The sequence below is a fragment of the Scardinius erythrophthalmus genome (genome assembly GCF_964197995.2).
Source record: "Scardinius erythrophthalmus genome assembly, chromosome: 6".
Lineage (NCBI taxonomy): Eukaryota > Metazoa > Chordata > Actinopteri > Cypriniformes > Leuciscidae > Scardinius > Scardinius erythrophthalmus.
In genome coordinates, this window is record NC_138226.1 from 5,925,052 (window position 1) to 5,945,056 (window position 20,005).

The following is a 20,005-nucleotide window of genomic DNA, read 5'->3' on the forward strand; positions in this document are numbered from 1 at the left end:
GGTTTTTTTTTTTTATGCGGTTAAGTGCTCACGGAAGAGATGGGTTTTCAGCTGTCATTTGAATGTTGTGAGGGATTCTGCATTCCGGATGAGGGTGGGGAGAGCGTTCCACCAGCATGGAATTGTGAATGAGAATGTTCTGGAAAGTGATTTTGTGGCTTTCTGTGATGGAACCCACGAGACGTCGCTCGTTGACCGATCGTAGGCTTCTGGTAGGGATGTAAACTCGTAGGAGCGAGTATAAGTAGGAGGGAGCTGAGGGCCGTTGTGATTTCTCTCAATTATCCCAATGTCATTCCTCTCAGTTAAGAAGACTCATCTGACCGCCTGAGCTTAGCACTAATGATATCAGTGGTCAATGGAAAAAGGACAGAGACAAATTGGATTCAGTAATGGGTTGAAAGAGGTGCTTGACCTTGATCTCGACCTTGGCTATCATGGCACTAATGTAGTTACCCTTCATTATGGTATGTTTTATCCCACCTCTACACTAATAAGGTACATATCCTTAAAAGTAGCAACAGTAGTAGAAAAACAAAACCCTTGTGAGTGGACTCAAAGCTAAAAGACATATGATCCACAAAATCCATTTTTTCCCTTCTATTTAATAGGTGTAAATGTATCTAAAAGCAGGACATATTACATGGTCTATGACTTGTTTGTGATGTATTTTATATGGCTGGTTTGCTTTAGATGGATGGGTAAGCTTAGACATAACCAGGAAATTTGGTCTTGACATAGAGGTTGTAAACAGACTCATAAAATTTGGGCTTTGCTCCAAAGAAATCACCCTCACCAAACCGTTATCTGCTGGCACTTCTATTTCAATCCACACAAACACTGAAACCAATCACATGCTCGTTTTGTAGATACATTGCATGCTTGCCTATTACTAAAAGGCTTTCAAATTCAGTCATGACGACACATTTTATTCACAAATTGAATCCCTCAAAAAATTAAGGCAGTATGTAGAGATATAAGAATCAAGATTTAAAAGAAGAAAAAAATAAGCAGAAATATTTGTGTTCATTACTATTAACATACAGAGCAAATAGTATAGTCCAATTCAAACAAATAGCTTGTGAACAGATTATTTTTGACGAAACACAGGAATCACTCTCAAAGTGTAAATCAGTCTGATGACTCACTCATTAAATTAATCTTTAATGTTTACCTAAAAAAAAAAAAAATCAGTTTAGTGTTATTTCATGCCTTCAGAATTAAGTAAAAGACAAATCTTACACTAACTTTAACAGTTTGGGGTTATTTTGATGGTCCACTTTAGATATTCTACTAACTCTAAGATACTTTGCAACTTCATGTAAACTTATTCTACAAATCCAAACCCTAAAACCTAACCCTTCTAACAGTCTATAGTCTACTTATACTCTAATGAGAGTTAGTTGATATGTAGTTACAAAGTTCCTTATAGTTAGTAGAATGTCTAAAATGGACCATTGAAATAAAGTGTAACCCCGTTTTGTTCCCACAGTTAAAAAGAAAGCTCTTGCTGCAGAACCAAACAAACCAACTGAGCCGCTGGACAGAATACAAGCAAACTCTTGAGGAAGGAAGTCATTATTTAAGCTATGCCTTATCAGTCCATGCAATTCAGCCAGTCGACCTGAGCAAGCAAAGTCTAATATGACTGCACAAAATCAGGCACTAAAGCTGCTAGGAATAAATCGAGTATGTTTCCACTCACATGCACTTTATGGCCAAAAGCTTTTATCTGGTCCACTTTGCTTGCCGAATCAGTGATGTATTGATTCAGGGATTTAAATCATCCATTAAGTGCGATTAAAAAAAGTGCTCTTTCTGCTGGTAAAGGCAGACCAGGAACGCATGTTTTTAATCATGACACTGTTTATCTCTTTTTGACCACTTAAGAGGCGACCAAGCTTTCTGCTATCCTATAAACATCAGAAAAGTCTTTAATTAACTCAGACAAGGCTGCGCTCTCCCTGCAAAATCCACTGTGTGCTTTGAACGTACTAGCCAAATATTGGTTATGATGTAATATGCACATATACTTAATATATTCATTTCTTAAATACAAAACAGACTCTTTAGTTTTAATTAAATTCAGACACTGCTTACACTCAATGGGAGATCAAAAAATCACCCTATTTACTTTCTGAATGCGCAATGCTGTCTTATTGTGAGTGATTCATCTGTGCTCGTCATTCCAAAAAGAAAGCAATTGAATAATGTTCTCCGCCTCTGAAATGACTGATTTTTGACTGATGTCACAATCTCTCTTCTCAAACCACCTGACTCAAACCACCTGACCTGACTTTTTTAGAGTACAATCAATTCAAGAGTGATACAATCAAGTTTAACTTGGAAATACGTCAAATTACAGAAGTAAAATGGTTGTAAACATGATTTTTGTTGATTTATGCCTGGTACACATTGTGTACACACTTTTGGGCTGTCCCAGACGAAAGATGACCAATCGTGGAGATTACAGATTAAGACTTTGAGGGCCTGAAAATGCAAACTTTTGAAAACAGGTTTCAAAGTGCAAGTTTTTGAAAACAATACCATTATTGTCTCAGTGTAAACTACAAAAACATGAATTTGTGAAAACGGTGACGGTATGCACATGCATATTACGTGTTCAGTCTACAGGCACGTGTTTCTTTACTAAGTGACATTGCGAACTACTGGCCTGGAATGCAAAATACAATTTTTTATTTTTTTTTATTTTCCTCGGCCCGTATGAAGGGGGATCATTTTAACAGCATTGTCATCTGTACTCAACTTTTCAAAAACACAAAGGAAAAATTTAGTTTTTAGTACATAGTTGCTGTGTAAATGTACCGAAAAGTCGCGTCATAGTTTGAGTTGCGAGGTTTCTTTTGAATAACAGCACAGATATGCGTATGTACAGCTGGCTAATGAAAGGTCTGTAATTTTGGTATGGATAAAAGCGTTTATTGTGTTTGAACTGGTTTTGAGGATGGCACTTTTGGCATTGCTTTCACATTTCTGAGAGCGACGAAAGGCTGTAAAAGAAAATGTTTGTGTCAAATAGTGGACGACAACCTACACGTAGTCTGTGACGCTTCACCACGTGCCATCAGAAAGACTAGCATGTTTCATTTTTTCGTTCCTCCATGATGGGTTCCGTCCCATCTGTGACGTTGATCAATAGGAGCACAGAAGCTCTTCCGTACATGGTTTTCAAACATGGTGAAATGAAAAGAGACGATGGTATTGGTGCTGCTAGGTGGAATTATGCAATGGAGGAAATGTTTGTGGAGCTACAGTACGTCAGTAATGCTCCTGCCTTTATGACGTTTCTTCGAGTGATTACCTCAAAAGAGGGAAAAAAGATAAATGCTGGCGAATGATAGCCAAGGCGTTTCAGCATCCCGGTAAGTACACGCCGCATCGGTAGTTTGTTTACGCTCTTGTTTCCGGAAGTCAGTCACTAGATCCGCCTTCTCTATGACATCACACACATGGCGATTGGTCAGGAAGCAACGTGTAGTCTGGCATGTTTCTTGTCCACGTCACGATAAAAATTTAGAAGTCAAAAACGCATAATCTGACACATTGAGTATCGTAACATACAAAAATATGTAGTCATTACTAACCTCAGGCATGCGCTCGCTCATTTAGAACACTTCAAATGTATAACATTAGAACAAGGTTAAGAACAAATCCTTGTGCGTACACGTGCTGTCAATTAGGTTACTTTTTTTTTTTTGTCAGAAGTTCTACCAGAAAGACCCGGGAGAATAAATACTGTAACAATTAAACATTTATTAACAGCCCAACAAGCAATCAAGTTTTTTGGCGTAGCTAGCTTGCAATCCGAGGGTCCGAATCTGCATATCCTGCCTGAAGACGAAGGCAGGGGCGCAGCCGACCCCCTGCGAGGTATAGGAAGGGACCATCCTGGTGGTGGTGGGGTGGATGGAGGGAAGGGACCATCCTGGTGGTGGTGGGGTCGATGGAGGGAAAGACCCATCTTGGTGGTGGTGGGGAGGATGGAGGTGAATTGAAGCGTCAGCATCTGCGAACTCAGACGTGTTTAAGTTATACCACAATCTTTTATAATCTTTTATACCACAAGTATAGGAATATGATTGGAGAGATGAGAAGGTAATAAGTGACGTAACAATTGAGTCTTCCCGGCAGAACTTATGCTAGAGCTTCATTTTTCCTGTGCGTAAAATAAGAAATATTCCATGCAAAGAGTAAAAAAAAGAGCCATTGTTTTTTGTTTTTGTTTTTGCATAAAAACATGCAAAAACAAATGACTGAAAGCCTGAATTTTTGGGCCAAATCTAATTTGACAGCTCTTAATATAAATCATTATTGTACACTTACTGTAGAGACATTTTTATGTACTAGCTTAATAATTAATTTCTAACATAATTTTAAACAAGACATTTTATGCAGTGTATTTTTATAAATAGCTGTCCATGCACCATTTGTTTGAGATATTCTGGCTGACATCACATGGTGTGAATGACACACATAACCCAATCACAAATGGCACATTAAGTAGGAACAGGGGCGTCACTAGGCCCTTTTTAGGGGGGCTTCAGCCCCCCTAAACTTCTGCCCAGCCCCCCTAAAAAATATTTGATTAATACATTTTTGATCGCTTCAGTCCCCTTTTAAAAAAACTCATTTGAAACGGCGGAAAGCTGCGTCAAGTTTCGGCTCCTCCCCTTATCTGAGACTGCTCGGATTTAGCGCATTTTTCAATCTGCAGGGGCGCCGAGCAGAGCGAACATCAGAGAGTAGGCTACAAGGTGTGTCGTGATTGCATTTATTGATAGATTGCTATGATATTACATCTGCATCGGTGCAGTTCTTTGTCATAAATGCATTGCAGTTTACATAATGTAATTACTAGAGCATTGGGAGCAACACAGGACGTTTCGGTTTCTCATCCGAGCGCGAATTTTAGCAGCACGACTGACGCTTCAGTAAACGGTCAAGTGCGAGTTAAGAATAAGTAGGCCTAGCTAAACTAAACATTTTATATTTGACAGTTTTTTAGGTCATAAATGTTAAACGAATGACAAAAATAATTAGAAAACTAATAAACTTTTGTCTAATAACGTGTAATTATGTCATTGTGAGGGGACAAGAAACATTAACAAAGCCGTTTTCATAGGCACAAGATTAATAATGCATGTGTACATGTTGAGAATTAATATACAATTTGTAGCCTTCAGTAAATTAAAAAAGTTCAGCTTTAGGAGGGTAAGAGACAGGGCAAGATCAGGAGACTGAGAGAAAAAGACAGAGTAATGGAGATGAGGAGAGAGCAGGTTTTAAATCTATTTCTTATCCTTTTTTGGCCTTCAAACGTCTTGAAATGCACATGTCAGAGAAATAAAAATGTTTAACCCCATAACAACTTCAAATTTATGACCTCTTTGATTATAAAGCCCTGTCTACGGCCATATATTAGGCCTAGATCAATAATGAATGTGTACATATTGTGAATGAATTTAATAAACTTAGTTACCTAGCTTTCCTGGTAGCTTTGTCTGAAAAAATGATTCATAAATCAACCTATCAGTTGACCCTATGTTTACTTTTTTCACTGACAGACACAAATGAAAAGCCTATATCAGTCAAAGCTCAGCTTTAGGAGGAGAAAAGACAGCAAGAGAAAAACATGCTGATGCTGATGAGGAGAGAAAAATAAACAGCTGCCCGCACATGGTTTTAAAGCTATTGTTATCCAATTTTTTTGGCCTTCAAAACATCTTAAAATGCACATATGCAGATCAGAGAAATCAAAATTTTCTCGGGGGAGCATGCCCCCGAACCCCCCTAAATAACTCACATTCGGGACCTCAGTGATTATATAACCCTGACATATACATGTTACTGGATGAATGAATGAAAGTAGTTAATAATGAGCATTAGACCATAAACTAACTTTTTAAAATCATACCCTCATTGGGGGCTGAGCCCCCCTAAAATGAAAATCCTAGAATCGCCCCTGAGTAGGAATGCAAGCTGAAAATTCCCAGCCAAGATATTCTAGCCTCTGAGTCTGAACCTTTAATGTTGGGGTGGCAAATGAAAAGTATGACGGGATCAGTGACGGATCAGTAACTGCATGTACGGATTAAACACGTGTTGATTATATTGCTGTGATCTCGCCGCTTACAACTCTATTGACAACTAGAAAAGGAAAGTCCATAAAAGCAAGCTGCCAGGTGGCCTTGACAAAGCATTGGCTGAAAGTTATAAATAGTTTGAAAAGCGTTAGAACTTGAAGGTTTGAGAGACCGTACTAGTCACGATAGATAGGCTATGTAGTGTACCTGCGCAGTTGTCTGCGCTGTGCGACACATCACAAGAGCATTAGCCTGTGTTTGCATTGAACGCCAGTTGTGTTTCCTGCAGCTTTGGAGGCGTGTGCGCGCGGAGTTACACATCACAGTTTTCAAACTTTTTTTCCCCTCAGACTCCAATCCTTCCTCTTCCTACTGCCTCACTGCGTCATTCTGAATTGGAGTTTTATGGTCAAAAGGAACATCGTACGCGGAGGCGCCGATGCTAAAGGAATAACGCCTGTTGGATCTCTTTGGCTGAAATGCGCGTGAGTGTTTGTACCTGCCGTACTGACCTTCAGGAGGAATAGTCACGAGAACGCTCGCGTTGAATGGGTCGTAAAGACGCTCACCTGAACCTGTCTGGATGGGATGCACCGTGAGCTTCATCTGCTGTGAAGACGATTTTCTGCAGATGCCTTTGGATCAGCATGTGGAGAAAAAGAAAGAGGAAAAGAGGCTGTTATCTAAGGTAAGGCGCACATGGATTCATGCAGGAACATTCTAGTCCATCGAAAGTTCTTGACGTTGTGCTGTGAACTTGACAGTGAAGCTATAAATGTACATTGGTTGAGAAAATATAGTTTTTTTTTATTAACTTTTTTTCTCAGGAAGATGAATCTTGGTCATACAGGTGTCGTATATTTTTAAATGTGTATTTATTTATTTATTTATTTATTTATTTATTGCCTTTAATAGAACATGCACAACAGTCAAGAGTTTGGATAGCCTACACCTTATGTAGTGGCCGAACGAATCAAAACTATCTAATATTTTAGAAATACAGAAATCTCCGGACATTGTCTCAGCCAACTTCATGAGATGCTAATTGTGCCGGGATGATTTTAATAATGATGATTCAAGGTATGCTTAGATTATACATTTTTTAAAATGCACGTTTTACATACATTTATATTATGTTATTCTGTCTTGTACATTAGCCTACTTAAAGCTACTTTTAGATTTAATGCTGATTTGATTTTCATAAGTATTGTTTAAAAATGTATTTAATTACGTATTTATATAAATTTAAAAGATTTTACATTTATTTATAAATAATATTACATAATAAAATGCTCCATAATCAAGTCTAGCAAACAAATACTGTCCCTTAATAAATAAATAAATGAATCGCTGGAAACCACCATGTATTCTGGCTACTTGTTGACTGCTTTTCGATATCTGGTCCAACCATTGTACATTTCGGAAACGCAGAATTTAGGCTATAAAACTAATTTAAAGCATTTATGCATACGCCTTTAAAGATCAAAAGGTTCTTAAGATCATGAGAAACATGCATTCAGTCAAGTTTGTCTAAATGTTTGAATGTTAAAGTGCTTAATGTGTTGACAGATTTTAGATTTGTATCAAAACCCCCACCTATACAGTTATGTATGAAAAACAAACCCAGGATCTCCTGTTCAGACCTCACAGGGTAAACACATCTCCTACATGACCAGACAGTGAGAAATCAGGGCAAATCCAAGACTAAGCTTAGACAATAGTGTTCTGTTCACATTTGGATCAATGAATGAGTTGCATCATTGCACAGTTTAATTACGGATGGAATCCAGATTGGAAATTTGTGCGTTCCTGCCACATGGGATCTATTTATAGGCCTTTTGGTTTTATGTTGTCATTTCACATACTGACCACATTTACATGCACATCATCTTCATTGTTCAGATTGTTCTGAAATGCTTACAAGCTATTGGTTCATGTGTTTACATGACACTTGCATAATCAAAACAGACTGAATTCTGATTAATAATGAAATATTCTTGTGCAGGTAAACACAGTCAGCTCTGTTGAATTGCTTGCTATATTTCAGGGAAAAGTAGTTCACTACTGTATGTGCACTAATCAAATACGTCTTACATGGGACTGTTCTGATGGGGTGGTCTGCTCTGGGTGGTGGGGTCAGATTTAGAAGGTCAGTCAGGGTGTTACTTGGGGCAGAAGGGTTGGAGCAACAAGCCCCACATTGTTGCTTTGCTCACAGAAAGGGACCAGAACTCTGGAAGGAATGTTGCTCCTATATCCCGATAGTCATCTTTCATTTTTGGTAACACTGTGACATGGGGTTCCACAAAGCTGGGCCACCCTGATATTTTGCATGTCTTTATAAAGCTGAGTTTAGGCTTTTTATGAAGTAGTGGCAACAGGATATGATTAGACACAATGGTTTAAAGAGGACCTATTATGCTTGTTTACAATTTCAACTTTCTTTAGTGTGCTGTTGCTGTTTGAGCATGAAAAATGTCTGCAAAGTAACAAAGCACAAAGTCCACTCCAAAGGGAGTTATTCCCTATATTAGTAAGGAACTCCTTGAAACGCCTTGATTGTAGAGTTTTCGAACGAACACGTCACAATATTCCTCATTTAAATAATTCCGCCCAAGGCATATACAAAAAAAATGCACGAGGCCAGGTTGAATCTAGGTAAGGGGCTTGATATTTCTCAAACATACTCGAAGTGGTTGACCAATCACATCACACTGGTCCAGCTGACCAATCAGAGCACATTACGCTTTTCGGAAAGAGGGGCTTCATAGAGACAGGAACTAAACAGAGCGTTACTGACAGACTCTGAAAATAGGTGCTGCAATAATGTAAAATATGTTGAAAATAATGTGTTTTTTTGAACATTCAAACATGAAAACCTATTCTACCAGACCCCAAAAACAAAATCAAGACTTTGTAAAAGGGGGTAATATTTAATAAATAATATCTAATAATCAGAATAAACTATTTTCTCGCAGACACAAGGGTGAATATGTAATGACAGAATTTTCATTTTTAGGTGAACTATTCCATTGATGTTGCATTACTTTGATGACAATGAACCTGTGGCATTCATTTCATGAGAGGAATGTGCATTAATTTTTAGAAGATTCATTTACTTTTTTAGTGAGACTAGAGATCTCTGCTACTGTAGGTTCAAATGCATGTAAGGATGAGCATGCCTTAATCATTTTTTTCCCATTAACATTTGGTTAAGATAGAACTTCATTCCCTGGGGGAAATCAGTGTGTTATTATTTTTAATATGATTTTAATAATATAAATGCTGAGCAGTGTGCAATAAGTACAAAATATAGGCCTTGCATGCTTAATGCATTGGATTGCAAGAGGATGTGCAAATTAATAAATATGTGCATATGCTTTGAATGAGAAGATTAGCTCAGAGATGTGGATTTGAAATATAAATAATAGTAAATATATGAATACTGCACATACTTTTAAATAAACATATTTGGATCATTCTGCCTTCGCCATGTCAGAATGATCTTATCTAAGTGCACATTAAAACCGTTTTATTTTTAGGGTGAAAAACAAGATTTTCTTCAAGCTTGACTTGTCATAATGGTCATAATCGTTGGTTGCTCAACTTTTTTTGTATGCTTTTTTCAACCTGATCTTAGGGGAAAACTTATTTTATGCTTTTATGAGGTAGCAATTTCGTATGAATTTGAATTGTATGAAAATGTATGATTTTTTTGGGGGGAAAAGGTAAGCCTGAAAGTCCACCTCTACACATAACCCCGTCACTGGGGCATAAGCAGATTAAGAACATACTAAGTCACATGATTTAGCCAGTAATTTGCCAAAACGTAAAATAGTTATGAATTGATATGAGATTGTGTTGCCATTTTTTTTTGTTCTGTCGATAAAGAATAGCGATCATGCAGGTTATTTGGGCGACAGGCTTAAACATTATCCCATCATGCTGTGGGGCTGTACATGCCTGATAAAATAGACACATGATCATTTACACACCTAATGCACATAATTTGCTTGTTTTGCCAATAAGTGAAAAAGCAAAACAAAAAAACACGAAATTGACAAACGCATCCGTTTCGTTTAAGTCAAAATCACTTGAACGCACGTCATGCCATGATTACATTTTCCAAGGAAGACTTCAGATAACATCACAATGTTTTTAATATTCAATAAGCCGCGTTACTGCTGATATGAAGGACAATTCACACTGCAAGAAATTGAGAAATGAGATTTGATTGACTGGTTGTTGTAGATCACAGCTAACCAGCGGTGCCCAAACCTCTTAGGCTTCCTTTCATCCCTCCAGTGGAAATAAATCACACAGACAGATCTGTGGTGGGATTAGAGAGGGGTGGGGAAGGCCGTCAGGAGAAGGGAGGTGGAAATTCCAGGGATTTGGATGGGAGGGAGTGACTGACTAGTTACCTGCACCAGGTAGATCCATAGGGAAAAACTATGGGTTCATGTACTTGTTTATCAGACCACTTGTAAGAGCACGGCATGAGCACTGAACCTACTTTAGACGGCATAATAAAGCACCGCTCCCATAATGGGATTCAGCAAGGCACACCCCAAACTTCCTCTTTCAAACTTGTCAGAACAAAAATGTGGGATTTTATAAATTGTGGTCGTGAGTTTATAAATCCTAGGGCTGATTTGGGGTTATGGAAAGATGCTTACACTTAAATCATAACATATACTTGTATTAGGAGGAAAGAAATTCCAAGCACACATTGTGCATCTAAACATCTTTGATGTTTTAATGTGTTTCCTATCTGCAAGAGTTTATGCCTTGCAGTTGTGTGTTCTTTTCTGTGTTAAAGTGGCACTATGACTATACAGAATTGCAAAAATAGTGACTGTTTTCAAACAAGTTTTTCAACACTGTACTGCAGTGATGTATTTTTGTAGGCCAACTTTGCATTTCCTCACTCTGGTTCCCTCTACAAAACCCCCGGATTTTTCCATAAGCTTTTGGATTAATCCAGAAAATAAGCTCTGTGACCAACAGAAGTTAATGGTTCTTACACGTTTTGTTCAGTAAGGTAATCTTCACAAATTAACACAACTTTTTTGAATTTTAAAGGCATTTAGCTAAAACCTCATTAAACACATAATCTGGGATGATGAAACTTGAAATGCAAAAAAATAAAAAAAGGCTAACTTATAACTTTCCACATTGTAGGACTCGTTCCTGCAACACTCTATATAGCTATACCCAGCCCAGTCAGGCAGCTCAAAAAAATTTAAGGTTACAATTCTATTGCCACTAGTGGTGCTTTAAAAGAATGAGATTTCTATCATTATTAACACAAGATAAAATGCACAACTACTGTTAGTCATTAATTATGTAAACACCTAATGTATGCCATTTGCTCTTTATTTTGTTGCAGTAGCATGATAAAATGTCCTTTTTTTGGCAGTAAGTGAAAAAGCAAAACCCGAAACATATCCATCTTGTTTCAACTTAGACCATAATTACAAATTTCAAGGAAGACGTGAGCTCTCAACCTTTTGTCCAAAAAGGACAAAGAAATATGGAAAATTTACCATTAAAAAGAAGTCTATGGCCTGTTTACACCTGGTATTAAGATGCGGGGTCTAAAACCTTTTGCGCTCGTTTACTTTCGACCATTTCCAGAGGTAGTCGAAAACTTGAATGTGTTCGAACAGCCACAAAAGACCGTCTACTCTCCACCTACTGACCTAACGCATAAACATTATGGGAAGCGCGCTGACGGGATTTAAAGCAGAACTTGGTAACTTTTTTAACTTAATAAAACTGTCTAGAAATCATTTGGATGGTTAAACAACCTGTTCTGGTGATATTGGTGACGTTCCCCGCTCCCCCCAGCGTTCCCAGGCGGAAAACCAACCTTGCAACTTGGGGACTACCGTCCCGGCAGCGAAATTTTTTTTCCCAGGATGGTAGGGGAAGACTCATGAATATTCATTAAGGAAGTCATCCCTGATTGGTCTTAACCCCAGTGACGGCTAGGTTTAGGGGCGGGGTTAGGGTAGGTCAACAGACCCCCAGTGGTGGGTAGGTTTAGGGGTGGGGTTAGGGGTAGGTCATCAGACCAATCAGGGATGACTTCCCTCATGAATATTCATGAGTCTTCCCCTACCATCCTGGGAAAAAAAATATCGCGTCCCGGCAAGATAGAAATTGGAAGTCTCGTGAGAACGAGAACGAGTGCGAAACACGAATTGCTTTATGGCAATTATATTTTATATTTATTATATTATATTTAGGGCCTATTATATTTTATTCTAAGTCTTCTGAAGCCATACAATGGATTTGTGTGAGAATTTTTGTAATTTATTTCGCCACTATGGCCTATTTATTGTCCTATCTTCCTAACCTTACTGCATTTTGTATTACATTTGCACTCTGTATATAGATTTTATATTGTGTTATTGACTGTACATTCTTCGTTTGTTCATTTCCCATGTGTAACTCTGTGTTGTTGTTTTTGTCGCACTGCTTTGCTTTGTCTTGGCCAGGGCGGAATTGTAAATGAGAACAACTGACCTAGCTGGTTAAAAAAAAAAAAAAAGATACATTTTTCATTTTTATTCCTTTTAATTATGCCTCTTTTTGAAATGGGGACTTGTTTTCAGAGTTCAGATGACTCTTGGCAAGTGTTTGCTGTTTTTATAGCCCATTCCCATCCCACTGGGATATTCTGGATGATCTGTCAGCGCCCAGCTGAAACACATTCCCTCCTGTCAGGGATTCAGCTCAATGTTTTGGTCTTATCTCAGCGCTCGCTCGCAGTATTCCTGTCCGACTGCCGCAGAGAACATCTAAAGGGCCGAGCTTCTCTTTCCCCAGTAACGCCATTCAGCCATTCCACACACGGCTGCCTGGGCTTTTGTGCTATCGCAGAGTGATTGTGCAGGACACAAAAGGTTCCTGAGTGAAAAACATGGCCAGTCAGGTGTAGGAACATGTGCCGGTTAAAAAGTCATCTTCAGTTGTGCCTCGCCCCTCTTTGTTTTTTTTTTTAATGGCGCTCATCTCTAACTTTGTGGTCAATGTCATGTTTGTTTCTCCATGAATGCCTTCTTTTATTTTTAGACCCTTAGCCTTTAGCTACACATAGATTGAACAGGTCAAACTCTACCTGTCAGAGTGATCTCTCTGGGTGCGCACTGTACGTTTTTTGGCAGCTGAGGCAAATCAATAGGGATTGTAATAGATTTGTTGTCGTTGGGGAAAGTTTGCAGTCTTGGATCTCTCAGTGTACTGACTGATTAAATGGCTTTGCGATGGATCTTAGCATCCGATGGAGTTTTTTAGGTCGCAGTCCCGCTCCTACAGTGCACAGGCTGTCTAATCAAAAACCAATTAAAGAGGTTGGGGTGTTCGTGAGATAGATAAGAGATTTGTTCAGTTAAAATTATTAGCTTGATCCTAGATTTTCCATATCACATGCAATTGAAACATTACATTATTATAGCCTACATTACATTGAAAATTGCTCTGAGAATAAGCACAAACGACATACCTGAGATTTTATTTGCCCATTTTTTGATTTACATTTTTGAAAATTCAATTGTTGTGTTCAGTCTTTCAACAACAACAATTTTCAATTTTTGATTTTTGATTAATTGATGCACATTTCCCTACGTTTGCATATTTTGTAAGGTAAACATTTTTTCAAATATAATGTACTTTTTAAAGATTTATTTTTTTACATTGAACACACACACACACACACACACACACACACACACACACACACACACACACACACACACACACACACACACACACACACACACACACAATTTGATTTTATTAAGTCTTAAATATATATAATATTATTTAATACATATTAAAATCAAGGACTAAATTTAATGCTTTATGCCCAACAAAACATTGTATTATTAATTTAAAAGTTCAAAGTTCAAGTTTTTGAAAACTCTACTCTTATTTTCTCTGTGTAAACGACAAAAACACGAATTTTTGAAAACGGTGACGTCATGCGCATTCATGTTACGTGTTCAGTCTATAGAAGTCCTGGCAGCAGAATACAGCGTTTTTAGTCGTGTTTGTGGATCTGTGCGAGTTGACGGCTGTACACAAAAAATGCAAAGGCGGGAGGGGGGAGGCAAATCTTTGCCGTTTTTAGTATACTGTTGTCGTGTAAACGTACCCTTAGATTACCTCATCTAACTCTCATTTAAAGTTGATCTTTAAAACATGAATTTAATAATGTTGTTAAATGTGAGCTTTAGCAAATCTAAATTTGAAAATCCATTATCAACTTCAATCTGTGCATCATAATGTTGTGATGCCTACATTCACTTGTAGCATTTAAACCAATTGATTTTTTAAAAATGTTTTATTATGGTTGAAGCTTTTGTATTGCTCTTTGTGTTGGATTGGCTTGTTCTTGCAGATTCATTGGTGGTAGGTTTTCTAAAGGAAGTAAGAGATAGAAAGAAAGTCCTCCCGTTCTCAGCCCTCCCCCTCAGCGTTTGTGAAGCGTTGTTCTGAAGAACGAATGTTGTGTAACACCTGGGTTTGAGTCTTCTTTGTGGACTAGCATGTCACGCTTGTTAACGTTGAGAGGAAATAGAAGTGTAGCACAATGCCAGGCTTAGCATGAGGGGAAGAAGGATTTTTATTGCTTGTAGAGTATTGAAATGGACAATCATTTTAACAAAGAGTCACTCGTCCAATACATGACAGGGTTTACAAAGTAAATATAACCCTCAAGCTAATGCACCAAACTTCAGAAATAGAAGTTATTTAAAATAATTAACATCAGATTTATGAGAAAACATAATTGTCTTTTAAACTCATAATCAACCAAGTTATTTTTATTTCAATGTATTTAGTGTCAGTTACTAATGAGAAGCACATATTGTAACATGCCTTGCATTTCTGAAAGCCAAATTTGATACTGGTCCTGTATCCGTTTGAAGTCCATGTAAAATATTATTTGCTTGTCGGATCACAAACTTTCCATTGTAACAGTGTTTTTTTGGCCTGTTCCAGAGTGCAGAGAGCAGATAGGACACAAGCCAACAAACTGTGAAATTTGTTCCATCATTTGAACAATTGCAGCCTAGTGGGTTTCATTCAGTTAGTTTATGTTCTAGATAGAATTAGATAAATTAGGCATGGTGCTATTGTGTTCCTCTCCAAACTTTACTATGCTTTTATTTATTGCAAAATGGCTACATGAACTGTCTCAAGGTGAAGAATACGAAAAGTGATTAGGTGTTTTGCTAGCCATAGGTTATGCTCAGTATGCATTAGTAACTTCTTAGTGAATGAATGTGCTGTGTATCTTACACTTTATACTTCCCACTTTTCTTTAAAAATAATAAGTGAAAAAGTGGGGTTTGGTTTTGATAATTCAAAAACATTAAATCAGGGGGTTTCAAACGGATGATTCAGTCCGTTACTCCTAAGGCTCCATAAAAAAAATAAAAAAAAATAATAATAATATATATATATATTAGTGGTGGGCCGTTATCGGCGTTAACGTTATCGCGCGATAAAAAATATATCGCCGTTAATCTATTCCCCAAGTTGGGTTGGGAGATGGCTCTACTACACAAGCTATGATGACGCAATCTACCCGCGGCCGCGAGGTAAACCCGGCTGCAACGCATTATCGTCGTCATCTTAAGTAAACACGGCTGAAACTGAAAGCTGCAACGTCCATTATTTGGACTTGGTTCGGATTTAAGCCGTCCGACAAACAGCAGCAAAGTGTGTGGGGTAACGGTTCGGTAAGTTAACACACGACTAATCCGTTCTACCACCTCAAATTCAAAACGAAACTGAAACTGATATCACTGAATACCAGCGCGCGCGTATTATTCTCAATCCAATATATTTTAGTGGTGTAACGTTAACACATAATCTCTGTCTACGCCCGATTTTAAGAATCGTTGTTGTGTTTCTTTTTAACTGAAAAGACATCAGTTAGACAATATTATAACTTAAAATTTGGGGTTTCATAAGCTCAAAGCTATAATAAACATTAGACCTACTTAAGATCTCTGCAGCTAGTGTACTTAAATTTTATTTATCTGCAAAATTATGTTGTATACTTACAGTTTTGCACAATATATGTTCTAAAAAAAACATCATCCCTTTAAAAAAATAGCAGTTGTTTAGCAGGGTCTGTGTAACCTGTTCTGTAATGGTTTTATTATAATATACTGTATATCGTTATCGCAATATAGATTTTAGGCCATATCGCCCATCCCTAATTGATAGCCTATAGTAGTTGATAATAACATAGGCCTATGTTGCCTACGGACGGTAACAGTACAGAAGTAACCTTTTACAGTCTATGAGTAGAACAGCTTTCTCAAGCAGTTTGTGATGCATTTTGGAAACAGTTCCTGAGATGAGCCCCTAGTCTAATGCGCCACCTGGCTTGAGAAACCCGTTCTCAAAGACTTAGCCTACTTTTATAGTCATTATTTGGGTAGCACACATATTCTGAATGCCTTCGGCAGAATTCAAATGAGCCATTTTAATCTAGATTAATCTAGATTAATTTCAAAATTAATCTAGATTAATCTAGATTAAAAAAAAAAAATATATATATATATATATAGGTGCTGTGAAAACCCCTGCATTAAATTGTATTTTTTGCCCTTAGAATATTCTGGTGCTATTTGGTCATTTTTGGTCATTCAAATCATTTTGCTTTATTTATTTTAGATTTTTTTACTTCATAAGAATGGATGAATGTACAACAATGAATGTAAAATGTTTTCAAGTGCACTTTTTTTACTTCATAAATACTCTGCCAAGTGTCTTCTTTAAAAAGAGACCAAAATAAGTCTGTGCTCCAAACATTACAGATTTATGACCGTTTAAGATGGTAATTTCACTTTCAGGTCAATGCTCAAAAAGTGAATAAATGGATTAAAACTACTGCATAAACATATTTCAGTACCATAAAAATCCCCTTAAAATATAAAATAAAAAAGTTAAAAACGTTAACAAACTAAAATATAGGACAATCATGTCATAAAATAAAAAAATAAAAAAAATCCGGTCATTTTTGAACACAAGACTCCTTCATTTCACGACAGACATCATGGAAAGTGACGATACAGTAGCTTTCTGTTCAGTGTGTCAGATGTTGATTCAGTAACCACAACTTCCAACTGATTCAGTGAATCATTCCTCAGACTGATTAAGCTTTTAGTATGATTCCTGTTCAGGTTTGTTTTTGCTTGCAGCTTGTGACATTATTTTAGTGTCATTAAGATATTACAGTTTTATTACTATTTTGAATTGTTTTTTATTTAATATATTTTAAGTTTTAATTTTAAAATGTATAGTTTTAGTAATTATATTTTAATAGTATATAATAGTAATTCATTTTTTTATATATATTTTTATTTCAAGTAATTTTTTCTTGCCATTTCTTTGCTGTACAAATAGAAATAGTCATATGTTAGTATGCTATTTTGAAGCAAGCCTATATTCTCTGAATCACTCCATTGAATGAAGTGTCACTTCCTATGCATTAGTGTTGGGACAACAGCACAGATCTGTTCGACACAGTACCGCCTGGTTTGCGTTGTGACAGACCGCCAGCAGGGTTTCCCCTCCCGCCTCCGCTCTGTAATTATCTGATAAGGTATGCGGTGCAGTGAAAGTTACCCACAATCCCTCCCCACATTCCAGTGTCCTGCTGGCCAGCAGAAAACAGTGTGTTCTCTGTGTAGAGTACCACTGACCTCTGCGCCACTCCCTCCATACTTTAATGAACGTATCAATGCTTCAGGAACTATACCTGACCCCTGGCAGACCTCTCTGAACACATACGTACGTGGACTGACACTTTTTGTGTTTGGGCATACTTGCTTACCTGAGGTTATCTGTCCTACCGCATTAATATTTATTTAAAGTTAAGATTACGTTTGAAAGGTCAAACTGTCTCTCTCTTTTCATTAGAAAACATTTCTGTGATCCAGGCAGTGTAAACATGAAACCCAGTGAGTTTCCTTTTTTAGTCATTTCACCTTTATTTATATAGCGCTTTATACAATACTATTTGTCTTAAAGCAGCTTCACAGAAGCTCAAAGTTCATCAAATACCCTTAGGTTGCCTTTAGTGGACACCTGCTATGTTTCCAAGGCATATATATATAGTTTTTTGGTTTGCCCTCTAAGGGCCCTATCTTGCACCCAGCGCAATTGACTTTGTACACGACGCATGTATCATTCCTAAGCGAAAGCACTTTGATTCTCTCATCTACACAGAAGGGCTGTGAACCGCTCCTGGCGCGCGCCTGGCGAATCCCCCGTTATAATAGGAATCCGCTTTAGAACAAGCGCGCCTGCTCTTAAAGGGAATGTGAGATGACGCTCTGATTGGTTTATTTCACGTTACGCCCAAACCACACCTATGAATAATGAAGCTACTTCAGACCAACCCATTTTAGATTTGCGTCTGGCGCAAGAGTCATTTATCCCGCCGGGAAAATAGCAACAGCGCCAAGACCCGCCCACAAAGTTACTTGCGTTTCAGATTGTTAAAATAGGGCCCCAGGTGTCATAAGTTGGACTTTTATTTTGAAAACATTATAAATTGAGAATCGCTCATTCTCTGTCTTCATTACTTTTCTAAATAATCTTTGCATATGTCGTCATTTAGTGAATTTGCATTTATATCATTTAAACAAGTCTTTAAAGATCTAACAACTGTTTTGTCTTCTGAAGTATGTAGTAGCCTATATAAATATGTGTGTACCCTGTGTGATGGTCCGTCAGTGTAAAGGATCCAAGATCGAGTGAGCAACTTTTAATCCTTGATTTCAAGGATGTTCAGTGTTGTTTCAGTTCAATAACTGTGTGAATTTCATAAATTATGGAATGGCTTGCTTAGTTGGGGACACTTAATGTTCAGTAACTATTATTGACTCAACTGCACTGACACTATTGACAAGTAAGAACTGAACTGAACTGAGCTTGATGATGACATGACTGTTTTCTGCAGCTGCTTTATAGCCGATTAAGCTGAATTGAACTCCATATTGAATTCCATATTTTGATGAACTTTTCACAGTTATTGAATCAACACTGAACTGATTTCAGCTGAATAATGGTGTTTTTCTGTCCTTTTAGAGCTGTTTTACAGCAGATTTGAATTCTGTTTAACACTGTAAAGCTGCTATAGAAATAAAGGTGACTTGATTCGACTTGAATGAGTTCATTTCGGCTATAAAGCAGTTCTGCAGAACACCGTGATGTTATCATTCAGCTCAGTTCCCCAACTAAGCAAGTCAGGTGACAGTGGCAAGGAACCCAAACTCCATCTTTGACAGAAATGTGGAAACATTGGTGAACGGGGTTGATTATAATCCATTATGCAGACTAGTAGTAAAGAATTTTTGTTATTATCTTATTAGGACAAGGATCTTTAAGTGGAATTGGAAAAAATCCCTTACAACTCCCAGCCTTATATAGTTGTGAGAATCCCAAAGAAATATCTGTGGTTACTATGGTGAGAAAAGACAACTTTTTATACTTTCATATGATAGAAAAAAAAAAGTTTACTTTCAGGATGACTGCTGAAGGTTGAATAGATTCCAGCCAAACCAATGCATTTCTTAAAGGGAAATTCTCATCCTCAATTTGTTAACATTTAACATGTTTCATTCTACTAGTTGCAAGTTCAAAAGCAGATAATAATAGGCATCTGATAGTGTTTGATTAAATAAGATCCTCTAAGGTTTAGCCGACTTTTAGATTACAGGATGACAAATATGTGCTAGAGTTACATGAGTTAGTGATGTTTAAGCTGCCAGTGGAGTGTAAGTGAAGGGAATGCCAACACAAAGGACTGTACGCTTCAGATTACTTCATTCCTTCACTGAAGGCCTGTGTGAATGAGACCGATTTGA

General features: G+C 37.4%; 1 protein-coding gene across 6 annotated transcripts in view; it reads left to right on the forward strand.

Annotated features, from left to right (window-relative positions):
• Positions 1–6,047: 6,047 nt before the first annotated feature.
• The window catches only part of tns1b (tensin 1b), a 231,354-nt gene continuing 217,396 nt past the window's right edge, over positions 6,048–20,005 (forward strand). For all 6 annotated transcript variants that reach the window (XM_081369325.1, XM_081369335.1, XM_081369336.1 and 3 more), the window contains exon 1: positions 6,048–6,792. In XM_081369325.1, the coding sequence (XP_081225451.1) occupies positions 6,688–6,792 (105 nt within the window). In that variant the 5' untranslated portion in view covers positions 6,048–6,687. The remainder of the gene's footprint in view (positions 6,793–20,005) is intronic.